The following is a 19,152-nucleotide window of genomic DNA, read 5'->3' as shown; positions in this document are numbered from 1 at the left end:
CTGTTAGTAAGAAACAATAGGAGTCTACTGCAAACAAAGGCATATTATAATCTACTGAACAGAGTTGCACTGAATTTTTCAACTGCAATTTTCTTAAAGCATTCTATCACAGGAAAAAGATGTGCCCTCAACAGTCATAAATTGTTTAGACATTCTGTGAATGACATTTTATGCCACTTTAAATTCAAATTGGTTTCTCTGCATAAAAATATTCATGGTCAAGAGGGGCAGATACAGGAGGCAGGATATCTAAGTAGGCTGAGAACCTGACAACCATATGTCAGGAGTGCTCTGATGGTGTTTCCTGCTTGGCAGGGGGTTGGACTCGATGGCCCTTGTGGTCTCTTCCAACTCTATGATTCTATGAGAAATGGTACCTGAAAAGGGTTTAAGAACACCAGTGATCTTCACTGACCCCAAGCAAAATAACTTTTTCACATTTAAAGTATCGTTTGATTACCACTGAGGCTAAGGCTACCAGCACAAGCTTCTCTATTTCCCAATCATATTGTAGTCTCAAACCATCCATCATTCCCTAGTCATTGATTAACTTGGTATGGTAATGGAGGATGGACTTAATGTAAACACAAAGCAAATGAAAACAAATACTTATTCCTCTTCACTGTAGTCTGTGTCAGTGGTCAGTGTGCATGTATTTCTCTATTTTGCCACCTTCGTAAGGTCTCATCTTCACACACACTTGAAGGTTTCAGGAGATTTTGTCACTTGATTCTTATCAAACCTCTTGGGCATGCAGGTGATGGTTTTTATCATCTGTGGGATACCTTATCAAACTTTGATTTTTAAACTCAGGGAAATTTGAAAAGCAACGTGACATGCTTTCAGTGTTAAGGGCACCTGAGTGCATACCTAAGTCCTTTTGTAGCTTCTAACTTTGAAGACTGAAAGAAAATGATTTAATCTTGGTCTGTATTAAAGAAAACTAAAGCACTTGTATTATACTGTGACATTGTACTGTGACTGAATGATGCAACTCCAGAAAACTTATGGAGGAAGTAAAAAAAAAAGTTAAAGTTCATATTGAAAATTACAAAAGCTGTACATAGCATGCAGCTTTAGTGAATTCTAATATAGGGTGCTTATTTAGCATTTATAATGCAATGGTGTGTTTTATTATTATTTTATATTTCTTTACACCCCGTCTTTTTCCTTGACAAAGAAAGTACTTGGGCTAAGGGGGGGGGGGGGGTCCTAGAAAATGAAAGAGAAGTTCTGGGAAACACTGGCATAGAATATTTCACGTTGGTGGCTGAAACTAAGACTTGCTTATATTATTTGCCATTCTGAAGCTGACTTCTTTTGATGGAGATAAGCTTAAGAACAGTAACAAGATTAAGTACAAAGAAGCACTGGCTGAAAGAACAGAGAACAGATGAAGATTAGATACACCAAAAGCTGTAGAAATATTGTTCACAATACTAAGACCAGTGGCCATCCCAGTCAAACATACTGTACTTCAGAGGTGCCACTTACAAGCATGTTGCTTTAGGATAGAATAAAAAAAACCAAGGATGAGAAATGTTGCCTAGTGCCTGACATTAAGGAAGACAGGAACTGTCTTACACAGAGCTTCAGTCTTCTCTACACTGTCTGGTAGCAGGTCTCCTGTGTTTCCCTACTTGGAAATACTGGGGATTGAACCTGGGTCCTTCTACATGCAAAGCAGATGTTCTACCACTGAACTATAGTCCATCGTATGATCACTTATTCTTGCCGTTGCTGAGAATCCAGATGAAGACCTTAGGGTAAAACCTGTCATTGATATTTGTGGCTGCTACAGTTTCCACAACTTCATTTTTGCAACTTGCCCATTGTCAGATGGCATTCACCATACATTCATCTCCAAATACTGATGATACAAAACTGTATATGGTACACAATTGTTTATGTGTGTACGTATCCCCCACCAGACCTCCAGACCTAATATATAAACATCAGAAACTTGCTGGTCCTTTAACTGTGTGGAACCCTGCTCACTATAACAACTAGTACTGCACAACTTATGATTCCACAATGCTGAAGGCAGTCCACCAACCATATATTGGGGCAAACTGTGCTTTACACCACTCTGCTTATTGTAGTACTCAGGCAGCAACAACAGAATGTTTATCAAACTCTTGAAGGACCACCATTCATGATTCGTTGAGTGGCTTTGGCTCGTTGGGTTATACACAGAGGCCAAAACTACACTGATCTGACTTAATGTCCTACCACTGAACTACAGCCCTTAATTGTGCTACAGTTTTCTTAGAAGCTGCTGCCAGGATGGGAGCAGCCGCTGTGACCATATAACACCAATCCAAAAAGATTTACATTGGCTCCCAGTACGTTTCCAAGCACAATTCAAAGTGTTGGTGCTGACCTTTAAAGCCCTAAACAGCTTCGGCCCTGTATACCTAAAGGAGCATCTTGACACCCATCGTTCAGCCCGGACACGAAGGTCCAGTTCCAAGGGTCTTCTGCAGTTCTCTCAATGCGAAAAGTGAAGCTGCAGGAAACCAGGCAGAGGGCCTTCTCAGTAGTCATGCCTGCCCTGTGGAACACCCTCTCTTCAGAAGCCAAGGAAATAAACAACTATCTGACGTTTAGAAGATATCTGAAGGCAGCCCTGTATAGGGAAGTTTTTAATGTTTTATGTTTTACTTTGGCTTCATAATTTGTTGGAAACAGCCTAGAGTGCCTGGGGCAACCAAGTGCCATATAAATAATAAATTATTATTATTAGAAGTGAATCCAACAGTGTTCAGTGAAACCTATTCTCAATTGTAGTAATAAATGTCTTCTTTTATATTTTTAAAAATAAATCACAATAATAACATGGCTGTTCCAAATAATGCCAATGAAGATAATCAATTTGCAATGAACTTCCAAAAGTTAAGTAAAAAGGAGGGGTGGGGGACATTTTAGACTACTAAATATTAAGTTGTTGATGGTTGTTTACCAGCTTACGTTTATTTCAGGAGACTGACTTCTCTTTCAGATTAGGTAGCTGACAAAACAACACTGAAATGTCAGAACCACTACATGCCATGATACAGAAGCGCTTTAAAATTATACTTTCAGTGAAAACACATATATCATATAAGCACAGAACTGTAGTGTTGGAAAGAGTCCCAAGGGTCATCTAGTCCAGCCCCCTGCAATGCAGGAATCACAACTAGATCATACATGACAGGTGGCCATCCAACCTCTGCTGATAAACCTCCATGGAAGGAGAGTCCATCACCTTTTCTGGGAGTCAAACAGCTTTTACTATGAGAAAGTTATTCTTGTTTATTCGGAATCTTCTTTCTTATATAATAATTGTAACTTGAACCCCCTGATTCAGGTTCTAGTCTCTGGAGCAGGAGAAAACAAACTTGTTCTATCCTCCACATGACAGCCCTTAAGACATTTAAAGATGGCTACCATATCGCCTCTCAATCTCCTCTTTCCCAGGGTAAACGTACCCAATTCTCTCAACCATTTCTCATAAGGCCTGGCTTCCAGACTAATCTGAAAATCTGCTCTTCTCCTTAGCTAATTAAACAACAATAATTTCTGTTTTATGGAAGAGAACTCTATATGAAGTGGGGGGGGGGGACACACACAACAGGCTGAAGAAATAATAGGAAGAATGGAAAAGGTCAAAGTTTTCTACTTGCTGCTCTTCAAGGAATAGTTTTTGAAAGCAGTTAAGGGTGAACACACTGTATATATTCCACACAAAGAAAGCATTTAACAAGACGTGACAAGCAGGCAATGCCTGCACACCTCATCCAGACAGAGTAGTATTTTTGTGGCTCTTTAAATCTAATCATTTCAACTTCAAAAAATTGTTAGAATTTCAACAGATTAAAAACAAGTTAAAATACAAATTCTGTCTTGAAATACTTCAATTTTCTAAACAAAATAATTAAACCAGCTTCAAATTAAGAACCCGCCCCCCACTACAGAAGATATAAGAATGTTCAAATATATGCTCAGTTTAAAATAGGCGGAGGATATACTGGCTGAGAAAGCACCCTGGGAACAGAGTTTAAGACTCACCATCTAAATATTTAATAATCCACCAACAATATGAATGAGACTGTACGAGACTCATCAAGAAAGCTCATAACCTTAGCAACTGGCAACCTGAAGGGCAGGCTGAAGGGCAGCCACACCACACAAAAGATGCTTTGGGAAAACAGCTAGAGTTAATTCTGGACCCCTCCCCCATTTAATACCACCACAAGAAAAACATCTTGACTATAGCAGGCTTTGGGGAAACAAGGCACTTAGAAAAGGTTTCACACAATGCAAAACAATGATTCATTTGCAAATTATAGCAACTTCCAAATTTCAAGGCTTGATTTTCTTCCCTCCTAAATAAAGCAAATACTCATAAAGATCTTTATAAGACGTATGCTCACAACAGTATCCAAAATATTATCTGTTTTTAGGGGCATTTCCAATGAGTGATTAAATGTCTTTTAACAGATGACTGAAAACATTCAGCACTTAATATACAAGAAAAGGCTCTAGTCCATCATTTCATTTCAAAAAAGGAAAAAGGAGATCTTTAATTTTTTATTGTACCTACGGTGCTGTGCATCAGATATTCTGTACAAATGTTTTAATCTGTAATAGTTTCTGTTTGGAAAGGAAAAACTACTTTCCAGGGCATTGGTTAAACAGACACTTTTGAGCATTTTTGTGTGGATGCAGATGCCTTTCGAAAAGCTATAATTATATAGCGTAGTCCAAGTTAGCAGGTGTTCCTTTAGTACAAGACAATAAATTATTAAACCATAGTTGCATGTGAGGGGGAAAGGCTTTGTCACTGTTAAGAAGGTCGTTGTTTCTCAAGCCTCACCCCCAGCATGACAGAAAAGTTATAATATCTTACAGCACAACTACAACGTCCCTGAAAGCTTGAAGAAGTAAAAGCAGTTTAAATCATGAACTGGCATACAAAGAAAATCAATCTCACTGCTTACTTAATGGACAGGTGCAGGGAAAAGATGCAGGAAGCTGACATTTTTTTAAAAAACCAGGAAGTCACATTTCTCACTGAACCTGCCAAGAGAGGGTGTAGGCCCCCGTATTCTCACCACATGCCCCCAAACTATGCAATTCTCTTCCAAATGGGATGGGGCGGGGGAGAGATCATCCTCACATCCTACTGTGGCCACAGGTAGCCGGCAGGACTTTGAATGAGGCAGTTGCTGCACCATGAATTCTCCATGTCTCTCCGTCACACTGGCACCCTCCACACACATGCAAGGAAACAGGACTGCATTGCCCAAAGGGCCCAAATACCTATGGCATCTCAGGTTTGGTTGTTCACACGTGGTGAGGGGACCTGAAGGAGGACTAATGCCTGATACTCTCTTCCTAATGAGGAGGACACAGTATCTGAGCAGATATTGTGATGGCTGGCTTTTGTCACAATCTAGCAACAGATGAAGAAGAACAAGCCAGGATCTGCAGACAGGAAGAGACTTGATGTTCAGTGCCTACCATTAAGGTGTTCAAGAGAAAACAGACTACAAATAAGGAACACTGTTGGAGAAAGACTCTCCTCCCTGCAAGAGAGGGGAGTGGTTGTGGTCGGGAGCCGGACTCCGCCTCAAGCAGGGGGCATTTACCCCCTGCCTCCCACCCACCTGGCTGGTGCCCACGCCCTCGGCCAGGCACCCAACCAGGTGCCTTCAAGGGGGTGTGTACAGCAGCCTGAATTGCTGCGGCGACAGCCTCCAGCCCTCACTTTTGTCGTCCCGTTGCGAGTCACCCACCCTCCACTCCCTTAGAGCAGGGTTTCCAGTTTTCTTTTGGCCTTGCTATGGACCTTAGGTTGGTCGCCCTGGTTGTCCGGGGGGCCTGGTAGGAATTTTTCCATTTGGCATTAGGCCTTTTGGTTTTTTCGCCTACCTCGTAGCAATCGTCACAACTTTCGTGGTATTGGTGGGTAGGTTAGGCATTGGAATAACGTGTTGTGGTGTCGAAGGGCTAGGTGTGGCCATCGCCTGCGCCTTCAATTTTTGGGTATTCTGTTAAAGGAACCCGGCGGTCGTGTATTCTGTCCGATGCCTGCTTGGCGGGAGGCCATGGCACGACCCTCGGTGACATCAGGGGAGAGCCTATAGTTGGATTAGCATCAACAGGCTCCACCTACTGGTGAATAAACCCCCTTGTTTTAGACATCCAATACCTAAGCCAATACCTTTTCACTGATGTAATCAATAAAGTTGTGGCCTTTTCTTGCCCATTAACCTTATATCACGTGTCCTTGTGTTTCATTCCACTGGCCGGGGTTCGGGTCCTCGAACCACAACTTGGCTTGCTTTTCCACACTTTAGTAAAATGTCCAGATCCTGGTGACTAATTAGATTTGAAAAATAATGGCTCAGTGTAGATATGAGTATGCTGAGTTGTTTCCAAAGATGAAATAAGTCATTGCAGACTCTTAAGCTATGCACTGGAGTCTTTGCAGAACTTCATATTGGTGACTAAAGGCTTTAATTTCTAGATCTATCCGCTTTGGAAATTCTGTTCTAGAAATGTAACCACACACTAAGTGGTACCATTTCCATACATGCAAGCAGATCAAAGGTTTTAAAATTGCCTTCAGAATCTACCACAAAATTATAACTGTTCAGGAAATGGGCTCTGGCTACTAGAAATATTCACTATTTAACACCATCTGTAAATGTAAAAAGTTTCTCCACGATTATGTCCAGATCTAAATAGGATCTTCAGAAAAACATGTTGCATTTTGATGTGTGAGCGTTTCCTCTGATGGCAACTTTTGCTGTACTTTAACTCAAACGAAAATTAACCGTTTTCTATAGCATAATTAGAAAAGCATACAAATGGGGGCGGAAATTAACATAGTGTTCACATACATTAGGCAGAAGTCAGCACTGCTTGGCCCTTATCCTTAAGACAGTGAGAACTCAGCAATTATACTTAGATTTATTTGACTTGCATTGCGAATAAAACTCTACCCATCTCGTCAAAAAGCTCAAAAATAAAAACCTTTCCATTCTGTCTTTTTTCTACATATTTTTGGCAAGTCATATAGGAAGCTGTCTCTTTTCTAGTATAACATATGTGCATTTTTGTAATGTACTACCGTCCAAGCGTGCTCAATTTTTGTTGTGCCAAAATGACATTATGAATTTTGAGAATTAGGACAAATTCATACAACATGCTAAAATGAACAAGAAAAACAGTCGTGAAGTTCAATACAATAGACAACATCCATGTGAATTTCTAGCTCAGAAAAAAATAGTTACTTGGCAAAAAGCTGTAAAGCTTTAGGTACTTTAGATAACCAACACTTACCTCATTAGATTACGAAGTATGTATATACTATGAGTCTTTCAGATTGATTAAAATTTTCATCAAAATGCAACATGTGCACCTTTTATTAATTTTTGGAAAGGAAATCAATTTGAACCTACAAGCCTGCAGCGTCACGCATCTCACCCCTTTAAGATGAGGTTAAACAAAAGTTGCACACAGTAGGATCCTTACAATTTGCCAGAAGAAATAACATTCACAGTGGCAAAGACTGATCTGTTTCATAATTATGCATTTTATTCATTCCAGATGCTTACAGAACTTGAGATTTGCATAAAAGTGGGAAATATACACCACAGTGCTCTCACTAGAGATCAAGGTGTTTATGCAAATCTTAAATTAGCATGTAAAATTCTAATTTTAGAGTGTACATCATTATGAATGTTGTTGATTCTCCTATTGTCCCTTTCTGATTTAGAACATAATTGTTTAAGGCATTTCTATCAGACACTAGGGACTCAGGAAACATTACTGTTCTTTTGTTCAAAAGAATTTCCACCAGCTAGTAACCTCTAATCCTCAGACAGCCACAAGGTCATTATGAAATCCTAAGTGATTGATGTCAATGAGTTTTATTCTTCACTAACTGTGGAATAAGATGATCTAGGCTACTACTCCCTTCAGCAAGTGTGCACTGGGTTAGAATAACTTTGGCCCAGACATTCAGGACTTGGTGTGAACCATGGACAAGCCCTGCCACTGGAATTCTTTTTATTTTATGTTATAATTTTTATTAATTTTCTGTTTTACAATTTCTAATAGACATTGTATATACAGTACAATTTATGAAAAATCCAGGTTATATGCAATACATTCAGGTATTTTTGTCAGGCCATTTGTTTTGAGCTTTCTAGGACTCTCATTTTATCTATGAACACATAAAGTTCTGCATACTTAGGGAGTCCAAGCATGAGGAATGCACTGCCTTATTTTTGGGTAACCCTGTTTCATATCCAAACAAATCACCTTTGGTGGCTGAATGACTTATTTGAATGAGTGACTGCCAGTATATGCCTACTTTAACATCTAAGATTATTTACCAAGCAACTATTCTTCAGCTTGTGCTTCATGAGAGAATTCACAAAGCAGTGTTTGTTTTTGCAAAAATGGAGCATTTGTTTATATAGGGGAAACATATTATGTTATAAATGGCTTTAACTGTAAACATCTACAAAGCTCCGGTATTTAAGAAAGCCTTACTTCCTTATCGGAATTCTGATGAAATCAAAACAAGAAAACAGGAATTTCTGTGAGAAACAAAGTGTAGTTGCTGAGTCATGCAGAAGAATCTGATCTTAAAAATATGCTTTGCCTTGAATTCTCACTTAAGCTACATAAAGGGTGTTCTAACAGTATCATTAAACTCAAATCCTTTACAAGTCTTTTATGTTTATCAAAGAATGTCTACCTGATGGATGTGTGGTGTCTTAAACTAAGGCAGAGTATTTGGAATATCAGTAAAATAATGTTTCTTGCAGCGATTACTAAAACCATGTTTTCATTTGTATTAGAATTTGGCAGAGACATATTGGCTACTGACTAGCCCTTTAAACTCATGTCCCATGTACTTTTGAGCAATACAAACACACTTCTTAAAAACAGATTAAGCTCATTAAATGTTACACCAGCCTTGGATTTAAGCACTCACATGGAAGCCATAGGTGACAAAAAATTGCATGCAGGTGAGTGAGCTTGTATAAATGCCATTCTTGTTAGTATACTACATATCTAGGCTGTGTTAAGTTTGAAAAAAGACATTTTGATGCTGTGTTTTTGCAATTTGAAGCCCAACTATCTCCCTTCTTTAAGCAAGTCTTGATGCGAGGCCAGATGACTTATAACATACTGGCATCAAGTCTTGGTTTCAAAACATGGTTTATTCTGAAACTACTGCTGTCTGAATTTGGGCATAACTGGGAACTATGTATAATTTAAAAGGAGTGAATGCCTCCATTCTCCTCCTCCTCACCATAAAAGGGGATGGATGGGAATAAAGTAAGCCCAAGACTCATGCACCAGTGGAAAAGTGTGAACAGATCCCTCATATATATAAAGGCACTTAGCCACGTAACAATAACCACATATGAAGTCTACAGCCGCTGACCTGCTATCTTCTTGGAGAGAAGAATTCAACCTGCTAACTACAAAGGAAATGGACAACAGGCATTCATTAATTCTTTGCTAGTGAAAATCCCAAGCTTGCAATTATTCTACTGGACACTTGAGTAAACAGGGAACTGAAAAACTGCAGCCTCAGTGAGCACATGACATCCCCTCCCTGTTATTTCTAGGAACTGCTTTCTCAGTGTATTGGAAAGAACACAAAGGTGTCACCTCAGCCCTGTGTTACCAGAAAGTGCGCAAATATATTCTTTCAATCTTTAGGAGAATTCTTTTCTAGTTGGGAACAGACCGAGAGACTGAATTGCTCGAGGCCATCTAAAAGCACACACTGTTTGAAACCAAGACCCCCCTGGAAAGACACTGCAATACTAGAATTCCATGCTATATAAAAATATAGCACACATTTGAAGCAGTGGTCATAAAGGGAAAATACATTGCCCAAAGTATAGGTTGAAAGCACAGTTACCAAACATGTACAGCCTTGAGACATTAAGAAATTATTTCAATATGGGTAGCCTTGTTACCTCCTGAGTTTGCAGCAAAAACAATCAGAGTGCTGTGACATCTTAAAGACTTGCCACATTTTCAGAATAGCAGCATTTTAGGAAAAGGAAAACTAAAGTTTTCTTTATTTTCTCTAGATTTTAAAATGAAGGCTGCTCAGTCTCTACTGATATACTTAAGACTACAATCCTATACCAAATCTGAGAGGAAGCACCACTGAACTCAAGGCCACTCACTTCAAAGTACATAAGCATAAGATTACAGAGATAATATTATTCAGATTTTTAGATGGGTTTTCTGTATGAATAGATACTGTGGCTTTTTGAATTGTGTTACAAGCTATGTTGATGTCATATAGACAAAAAAGCAAATAAACAGTTCTCTCTTGGGAGAACAAGCCATTTGAAGTTTTAAAAGCTTACAATAAATTGTTTTGTAATTTTCAGTTTAAGTTTTGTATTAAAACACAATATGTGATTTCTAGCTCTCATTTAATGGTTTACAAAATCTTTAAACCTAGAATTCAGGCTTTTGGCTGCTCATCATTTTAAGAAGAACTAATTGCTAATAAAAACCTAAAAGCTGACAGAGAAATGCTATTCATTTTGGAGTAGTCAATACGAAGACTACTGAAGAATGATGTTTTCCCCCATCTTTAGCACTGATTTTACATATCAACTGAACTAACACGACAGGACAGGTTTAACATCTATTTTTAACAAGTTTTATGTGCCTAGCCCTAGCTTTAGGAAATCTGAGATAATTAAACATGAAGTTAAAAGCTAAGCACAGGTAAAAAGAACTCCCACAAAATGTCAGCACATACTCACAGAAAGTACATATCCGATTACCTAGTATCCTTAAATACAGCCTATTTTCCAAAAGCGCATCACAACCCTTTTAAATAAAGCATGATTTAACTCAACAAATCACTTACTAAAAAGCATGATAATCCCTCCTAAAATTTTGTTTGCATTCATCACATGCAAATGCTGTGTCTCTAGCCCTGGAGTAAATTTTGAAACACTGACCAGAATGTAGCCTTTGGATCTAACCAAAAGAAATGCAAGACAAATGTCTTATTTTAAATGTCATACTGAAATGGAATTTTTCAGCATTCTTAACATTTGTAAAGGCAATTGTGTTGAATCCAGAGAATGCTTTTAGCTCCACCCCTGACGAGGCATCACCTTCTTCCAACAACTCTGTGTTGTGTTCAGCCAATGCACGAGCAACAAATTGCTCATTGGGGTTCTTTACAATGAAAGGGGCAGAGCTAAAAGCATGCCCCTGCTCCGGATTAAACCCAGCAATGGCCTACATGTGAGAAATGTATAAGCAGGACTTTATTCATAACTAAATGCCATAGTTCAGATAACATATTAAGCTAAGGTAAAGCCACAAGCTCCAGTTTGCAATCACACTCTTGCAACACAAGAATGTTAAATCTTTATACTGTATACTGGAGGTTTAAAAAAACCTAAATTTTAGGGGAAATTATCATGTATATACTAAAAAGAAGTTATGCACCACAAAATATAAATAACCTGCAATTTAGACATTTATGCAAATCTGCTTAATTTAACTGTTCCACAGTAGTGACTCAATGAATGTGAATGTTTCAGTCCTGAAAAACAACTGCTTAAACTGTACATCTTACATGAACAGTAAGTAGGTGACATATTCCAAGCCACATGTGAACTGTATATAAAATAGATACCTTCAGAGTTTACACATTTTAATAAGATCATTAGAATAATTCTTTGGTTATGTCTAACTAATCGACTTCCAAAATGGATTATTTAAACACAGAAAAATGCAAGTGTTTCTTTTGGAGAGGGAGACTATTGTTATAACAAATTCTTGGGTTTCCTTTCAAATGCGATTATATGATTGCACGTTTATATTTTACTTTCCTCAGGAATTCACACACCCCTCATTTGTATCCTGTTATTCATTTAGCATTTCCCTTCACATCAGTTAACTGTTAACATGAGCCTAGGAGATGCAACTCCACATCACAATATGCATTTCTACATTTAGCAGATATGTTAAGAAACAAGTGTTTTTACTTGGTGCTGTATCTAGAAGAACCTGATCCTTTTGACAAACTTCTCTTCCTTTCACTTGTTCTTCTATGTTTACTCTCTTAGGCAACATCATGATTAGCAAGAGCAGGGGAGGAGAACAAACAAAGGAAGCAAGTACATGGCTGCCAGTGCACACTTTCTTAACCTCACGGGTTGCCTCTGAAAAAAGCTGCCACTACACTGTAGTCTAAAGAAGCAGGACATACTGGAAACAGTTGGCATTACAACTGCATGGGGTGGGGATGGGCGCAGAAGAAAGACGAGAAGCCAGAAGTGCACAACACAGACATGGCTTTGTTCTGATATCCAAAGTGTGGGAAGTCAAATGATAAGCATTTCTAAAGCAGTTTGCTTGTTTAAGCACAGCAGACTTTATACTGCAGGCATGCAAACTACATGTAGAGACTTCTGCGCATGGTGCGTGAGAAATTAAGGGAAGTAATAATTTAATAGATCAATGTCTCCAGAGATAGAGGATGTCCGCCACCCCAGGGGGAAACAATCAGGTTCTGGTTTACAGTGAAAAGTTTAGGATTTTTCTATTAGTTGCTTAGTGTCTATTGATAGATTAGAGTTACATCCCCAAACTGCTATATCGTTTGGGTGCTATGGGTGGATCTGTACATTCCTGGTGTTTCAAAGCCCAGCCACTGCTTCCTTGTCTGGCAATTTGTAATTTGTGGTGCAACAGGATTTCTGTTCTCTTTCCTCCTGCAACTCTTGCCCACCAATTGTTTTTCTCCCAGCTCAGGTTCCAGACCCTTGCTTGTGATGAAAACTGCTAGCTGTGGGGAAAGTAACTGATTTAACAGTTTATCTGTTAAATGACATTTCTAACTTTCTGTAATTTTGCCCTGATATGGTTATGGTATACTATCAGTTATTAGTTAATTAACAACCTAAGATTGGAGAACTTGCACAAAGGCAAATATCCAGTTGTGTCTGTTAGCTAACAGAACAGGCACCAGGATTTCCCCTTCCTCTCCTTTCCCTTATAGCCCCACCCACACTTGGGCAACATCATGATTTGAAAGAGCAGGGAAGGAGATCCCTTAGGGTTGGAGATCCTCTGGAGAAGATTTATAGGACTGCAGGGGAAATGCTCCAATATAAAAAATCCCTCACCCTATATTTTAAAGCCAAGGCAGCCCAAACACTGTTTCACATATTTCACAAAGTGTTTCACAAAGCAGCAATCCCTATACTGTTCAATTCTTTAATTACCATGCAATGTGGTGAACACAAGATCCATTATGCTATCATATGACTAACTTAAGTATGCTTAATGGAGCACTGTAAAGCACAGAGAAATTGTAAGGGAGAAAAATATCCACTTTGGTCCCAGATACCCTTGCATTGGCCCATCAGCATAACTATAACAGAGTTTGGCCGCTGAAACACTTTTACATTCTAGAGGTTAACATGAGTCCTCTAATGGGTACTAATCAGTTTAGGTTTTGAGTGTTATAACTTGCATATTTCCTTGAGTCTAGAAGGAACTAGACAGCCAGTCCAACTCCCTTGGAATTTGATCTCATGGATCCCCATTTGTTAAAACTATAGAGGCTGAATTCTGCATTATATGCAGTTTTCCAGTTCCTTTCAGGGCCAACCCCATATACAACACATTACAGTAATCCAATCATAAGGTGACCAGTCCATGAAGCACATAGTCAGACTATTCCTAACCAGCAATGGTTATAGCTGCTAAACTAGACAAACCTAACAGAAAGCACTACCAGCCATATGATGGTTGGATTAATAGCAGCCAGCCCATTTCTTCCTCCTGGGGGGTGGGGGTAGAGAGATAGTTCACTTCTTTGTTAATAAGGACGTGTATAATGAACAGCCAAATATGCAGTATTTGACAATGCTCCACGGGTCACATTCAGTAACAGTGAAATTATTATCAATACACCTCCATGTTCAAGCAATAGCTTCTTGTAGTCAGATTAGGGCTGTTTTTTTCCACATCATGCCTCAGAAAATATTTGCATGAGGAAAAAATGTGGGGTGAGGAAAATTCTGCAGGCTGATTAAGACTATTTAAAAAATTTAGTTAAAAATAGGTCTTTCAAAAGGAGTGCAACTCTTTTTTTATTATTCTTACCAGCATACTTGATCCTTCAGTACTTTAGTTTAGTTAAAAAAAAAGAAAAGAAAAGGCAGCAGCAGCATTTACAGCAAAGTTACAGTACACACATTTTATAGTCAGTTGTGAAAATAAACTCAAATTTCTTACCATCAAAGAAACTTTTGGCTCTTAGGTAACTAACGCTGAGTCTAAGCACAGACAGTTTATCCAGCTTGGCAATAACATCCTGAGGGAATGGCAGGAGACTAGCCAGGCGATCCAACTCTGCATTCAATCGATCTCTATGCCTCTTCGATGGATTAGACTTGGCTCCTTCAGGAGGTGAAGGTTTCACTCTGCCATAGTAACAGAACATAGTATAAAGTCACATTTTAAAATAACTATGCATTTAAATACATTATCATTAATAAAGCTTTTATTGGGGCGCTCACAATATTTTAATTCACACATTTCCTGAATAGTTCTGTCACTTCCATTAAGGTGATGCATCCCCAGCACATTCTTCCTTTTAAAGAAATTCTCTCCATTCAAATGGAAGCTGTGAAAAAGGACTAGGGAGCTAGAAAATGTTATTCTGACCCACTCCCCCAAGGTTTGGGGATTTAACAACTTCCAAGTATTTTATATATACTGCTCTGTGGTCACTTGAAATTGCAAGGTTGAAATCTGCAGAATTACACTGAAAGTCACTTACACAAACAGCTTATGAAATAGGGTAGTCTGTACATAGTTGCATTTTAAAGAGCCACCCACACAGCAAGGTTCATGTGTGAATTGGGTCACAGGACCAGTAGTTTGAATTGTTCCCAGTTAGTTAAGAGCTTGCTTTGTTGAATGTCGAGCACATTATGTAACCATACATAGATTTTATGTATTCAATGCAGAAAGTCCAGTTAACCTACCTAATGAGTTCTAGATCAGACACTATTTTAGGACTGCCCTCTGAAGTAACCATGTTTTAACATATCTAATTCAATAAAGTCTGAGCCAAGCAAACCTCAATTATCAGGGTCTTCCACCAAGTGGGTAATACCATAGAGAAGGATCAGGTATGTGAGTCCTAGATTATTTAAAGATCAATCCACATCCTGTCCTACAATCTTTCAGGATTTCCTTTTTATTCCAAAAAAGGAACAATACTTTTATGATTTAAATGAATAGAAGGATCACACTGTTTCCTTCTTAGTGACTGTTCCACCCTGCTTGTTCAGCAACCCTTTTTCTTTAAAAATGCTAAATTTGCTAATTGTAAACATACAATTTTTCACCTTTAAATTTTTCTTAGATGTTAGATCTATTTACTTCACATGCCAGCTCCCTTGCTGCCCAACAGCACCATTCTGTTTCTTATTCGGGTCTCTATGCTATCATCTATGCTCAAAAATCTCCATTTTGTCTGTAAAGGTGAGCTGACAAGGTCAATAAGTAGCACAAAATGAATTTGCTGTTCCTGCTGTCATACATTGCTGAAATGGAAAAGGAAGGAAGCCAACATGTATGCACTCGCCTGGGAACTCTCAGATTTGCTAAAGGCTAATTTTTCTATGCTCCCCTTTTCTGTGTTCCTCCAAGATAACACTGTATCACCATTCAACTGGCTACTGGGAACAGAGCTCTTTGGTTACGTTAGTAAACACTCCTTTTGTAAATGAGGATAGTCATTCATCCTTCTTTTGTTCACCAGAAAATCTTACTTCCAGTGACTGCCTTAACCTTTTGTTTTTCCTAAGCCTATAACTGGTTATAGACTTCTGCACTCAGGGAGACCTGACAAGATCTCAGAAGCAGTATGATTTCAGGAGAGCTGTCATGTTAAAATAAATTCATCCCAACTGTCTCCTAGAGCTCTTGGTTTTGTGTATCTGTCTCTGCACTCTTCATCCAATGACCATCGACTGTTAAAGCCTTATCACAGCAAAAGAAAGCCTTTTTCTTTTTGGATTTGCCCTGATGCCAAGGACATCTGCTAATTTTGACATGTTTTCTTGCATATCACAAGGAAGGAAAAGCATAACTGTCTCTCCCGCCCTGCCCTGCCCTAGCCCCAGCTTCCCAATCTCCGCTCGCTTCAAGCCTCACTCCATCCTGCTCCCTCAAGCACTGAAGCAGCACTTAGTCCCACCTGCACCTCTCTTTCTCTATGGCAGTCTCCAAAATTATCTTGCCTTATTTTCTCAATAGAAACCCAATTTTGGTTAGGGGGAACCTCTGATCTCATCTCTGTTGCTAAGTATCTTATGAGAGAAATTCTCAACCTAGACTGTTGCAAAACTTCTGTGGTTGAAATGCTAATTCCTGAGTCAGCTTTACTGGACCAACAGAAACCTGTCCTCCGGCAGAAAAGAGCCAGGTCCATAGACAGAAAAGTTTTCAATGGAACTAGAATTAAATTCCCCCTACTGATTCAAGTTCCAGAAGGGCTGAATATTAGTAAGTAGGTTTCTGATGTGTAGAAAGATGAATGTCCAGAACAAGTGTGGCAACACCGCCTCACAAAAAACAAAACAAAACAAAAACAACTGCAGCAAGTTTGAAGATACATACAAGCATCACTATGCAGCAAATGAGTATTTGAAAACAGCCTGCCAAGAAATCCCACAAGTTTAGAAAGCAAATATGCCACCAGAAATGCACCAGGATTAGTTGCAAGACAGGTGACAAAGCTAAAATTAAAGCTTGATAACTATGTTACTCTAGGTACCCTTCCTGAAATAATGGCATAACATCATTTCAATACTGTCTCTTTTACAAAACATAGCAAAAGGTTCCATCCAGTTGCCATTACCATTAATTCAATTCTACACAACAAAGAAATTATATTTATTTATTCATTCATTCTCTCCCATCTTCCTAATGGGACTCTAGGCAGCTTAGACAAGGAAATGCAGCAAAAATGCAAATATAGACCAGATCTTATGTGCTATTGTTTATTATCAAGAAACAATGCAAAAAATAAATCCACAATTGTTCCCAGACATGGGTTAATTATTAACAATATCCAAAAAAGAGTTAGCTATTTTGTATATAGTTTGATACCTGAATTATTAGTTCTCAACATATCTGCTAACACCTGTATCTAAACGGCAGACACATAATGTAACTTAAGTACTCTGATTTAAAGCAGTAGAGTTGCAGCAGTTTCAATGTAAGTAAAGGTAAAGGTACCCCTGCCCGTACGGGCCAGTCGTGTCCGCCTCTGGGGTTGTGCGCCCATCTCACTTAAGAGGCCGGGGGCCAGCGCTGTCCGAAGACACTTCCGGGTCACGTGGCCAGCATGACAAGCTGCATCTGGCGAGCCAGCACAGCACACGGAAACGCCGTTTACCTTCCCGCTAATAAGCGGTCCCTATTTATCTACTTGCACCCGGGGGTACTTTCAAACTGCTATGTAATGTAAGTAGTTTGGTTTAAAAACTGGTTACAACAATTTGTCTACATTATCGAATAATGCATTTGGTTTATTCATTATTACCCTTAAAACCATATTATGGCCTTGTTCCATATTGAAAAACACGTGAATTTTCATATAATAGTTGGAGTTGCTTGTAACAAAGAAATGTTACAAGAATAATTATCAATGTGTCTAGTGCTAGTTAAGAAAAACTAATTAGTCTGTGTGTAAATTTAGCATCTCCTTGCTGTCTTGAAATGCTTTAGATTTACTGAAATGCTTTGGCTTCCACCACACCAATAGCATAATCCCTTATCCTCCTTGGTTTACTGGTGTGGCTGCCTGCCTTTCCTCTCAGCCCCACCCCCTTTACTTTAAATACAGAGGGTACTAATTTCAGTGAAAGTTGACAAAGGTACTCTTTTCCCAGTTTTGGATCAGACCAAATTACATCACTAAAACACTGTGCAACTCAAAACTGTCAGTAGCCTAATACAAAGCAAGCTGCTCAAAGTTGGATTATGAAAACCTAAAACAGGGTCTCTTAGCATCTACACACAATAGAGAGAAGACAAAAATTATAGGGGGGAAATTGATCATCAAGCAGAAATAGTAGGAACTGGCCAGAGGAAATTCATCCTAATTTCAGAAGTCTTATCCTTAACAATGAATGGAAATATTTTGCTTCTTGTTCAATTCAATAGGTTTGTCACTCTGGTTAAGTGCTTGAATTTTAAATTTACACATCCCTTGTTAATGAATTAAAATAGGTTCTTTTCACTCTCTTGATATCTGCTAACAAATAGCAGGAAACTCTATTGCAAAGATTGCAAAGACTGTCATTTTCCCTCTCCTTTCAAGATCCAGAATTTGCATTCCAACAGAATACCATGGTACAAAACAGTTTAGAGTAAGGAGTGTCACCTTTATATCTTTTGGGGCTTTCAAGATTTAAAACCAGCTTTCTTCAACAGGAAAATAAAGGTTCAAGAAGGGTGGCAGAGTTGGCCAATGATGGTGACTGCCTGTTAATGGTCAGAAGGCGGGTGGCGCTGTGGGTAAAACCTCAGTGCCTAGGACTTGCTGATCGCATGGTCGGTGGTTCGAATCCCCGCGGCGGGGTGAGCTCCCGTTGTCTGGTCCCAGCTCCTGTCCACCTAGCAGTTCGAAAGCACCCTTAAGTGCAAGTAGATAAATAGGTACCGCTTCATAGCGGGAAGGTAAACGGCGTTTCTTGGTGCTGCGCTGGTGCTGGCTCACCAGCTGCAGCTTCGTCACGCTGGCCACGTGACCCGGAAGTGTCTTCGGACGGCGCCGGCTCACGGCCTCTTGAGCGAGATGAGCACGCAACCCTAGAGTCGGACACGACTGGCCCGTATGGGCAGGGGTACCTTTACCTTTATCAGTACTTTGAGGTTGACTCTAATACCTCAAGGGACACAGCTCTCCATATACACCTACACAGCTCTCCATATACACCTACCCAGACCCTGAGATCATCCTCTGTGTCCCTTCTTTGTGTGCCGCCTCCATGAGAGGTCCGTAAGGTGGCAACACAAGAATAGGCCTATTCTGCAGTGGCTCCCCATTTGGGGAAT

The 19,152-nt window shown here is 39.3% G+C and overlaps 1 protein-coding gene across 1 annotated transcript in view; it reads right to left on the bottom strand.

The window, feature by feature from the left end:
• The window catches only part of AHR (aryl hydrocarbon receptor), a 53,294-nt gene that overhangs the window by 26,308 nt on the left and 7,834 nt on the right, over window positions 1-19,152 (bottom strand). Inside the window, exon 2 of the mRNA XM_080974670.1 lies at window positions 14,311-14,498. Within this exon, the coding sequence (XP_080830796.1) occupies window positions 14,311-14,498 (188 nt within the window). The remainder of the gene's footprint in view (window positions 1-14,310; window positions 14,499-19,152) is intronic.

The sequence above is a fragment of the Podarcis pityusensis genome (genome assembly GCF_964106645.2).
Source record: "Podarcis pityusensis genome assembly, chromosome: 12".
In the NCBI taxonomy this organism is placed as follows: domain Eukaryota; kingdom Metazoa; phylum Chordata; class Lepidosauria; order Squamata; family Lacertidae; genus Podarcis; species Podarcis pityusensis.
Note: the sequence above shows the minus strand (reverse complement) of the source record. Positions and strands in the feature narration are given on the sequence as shown.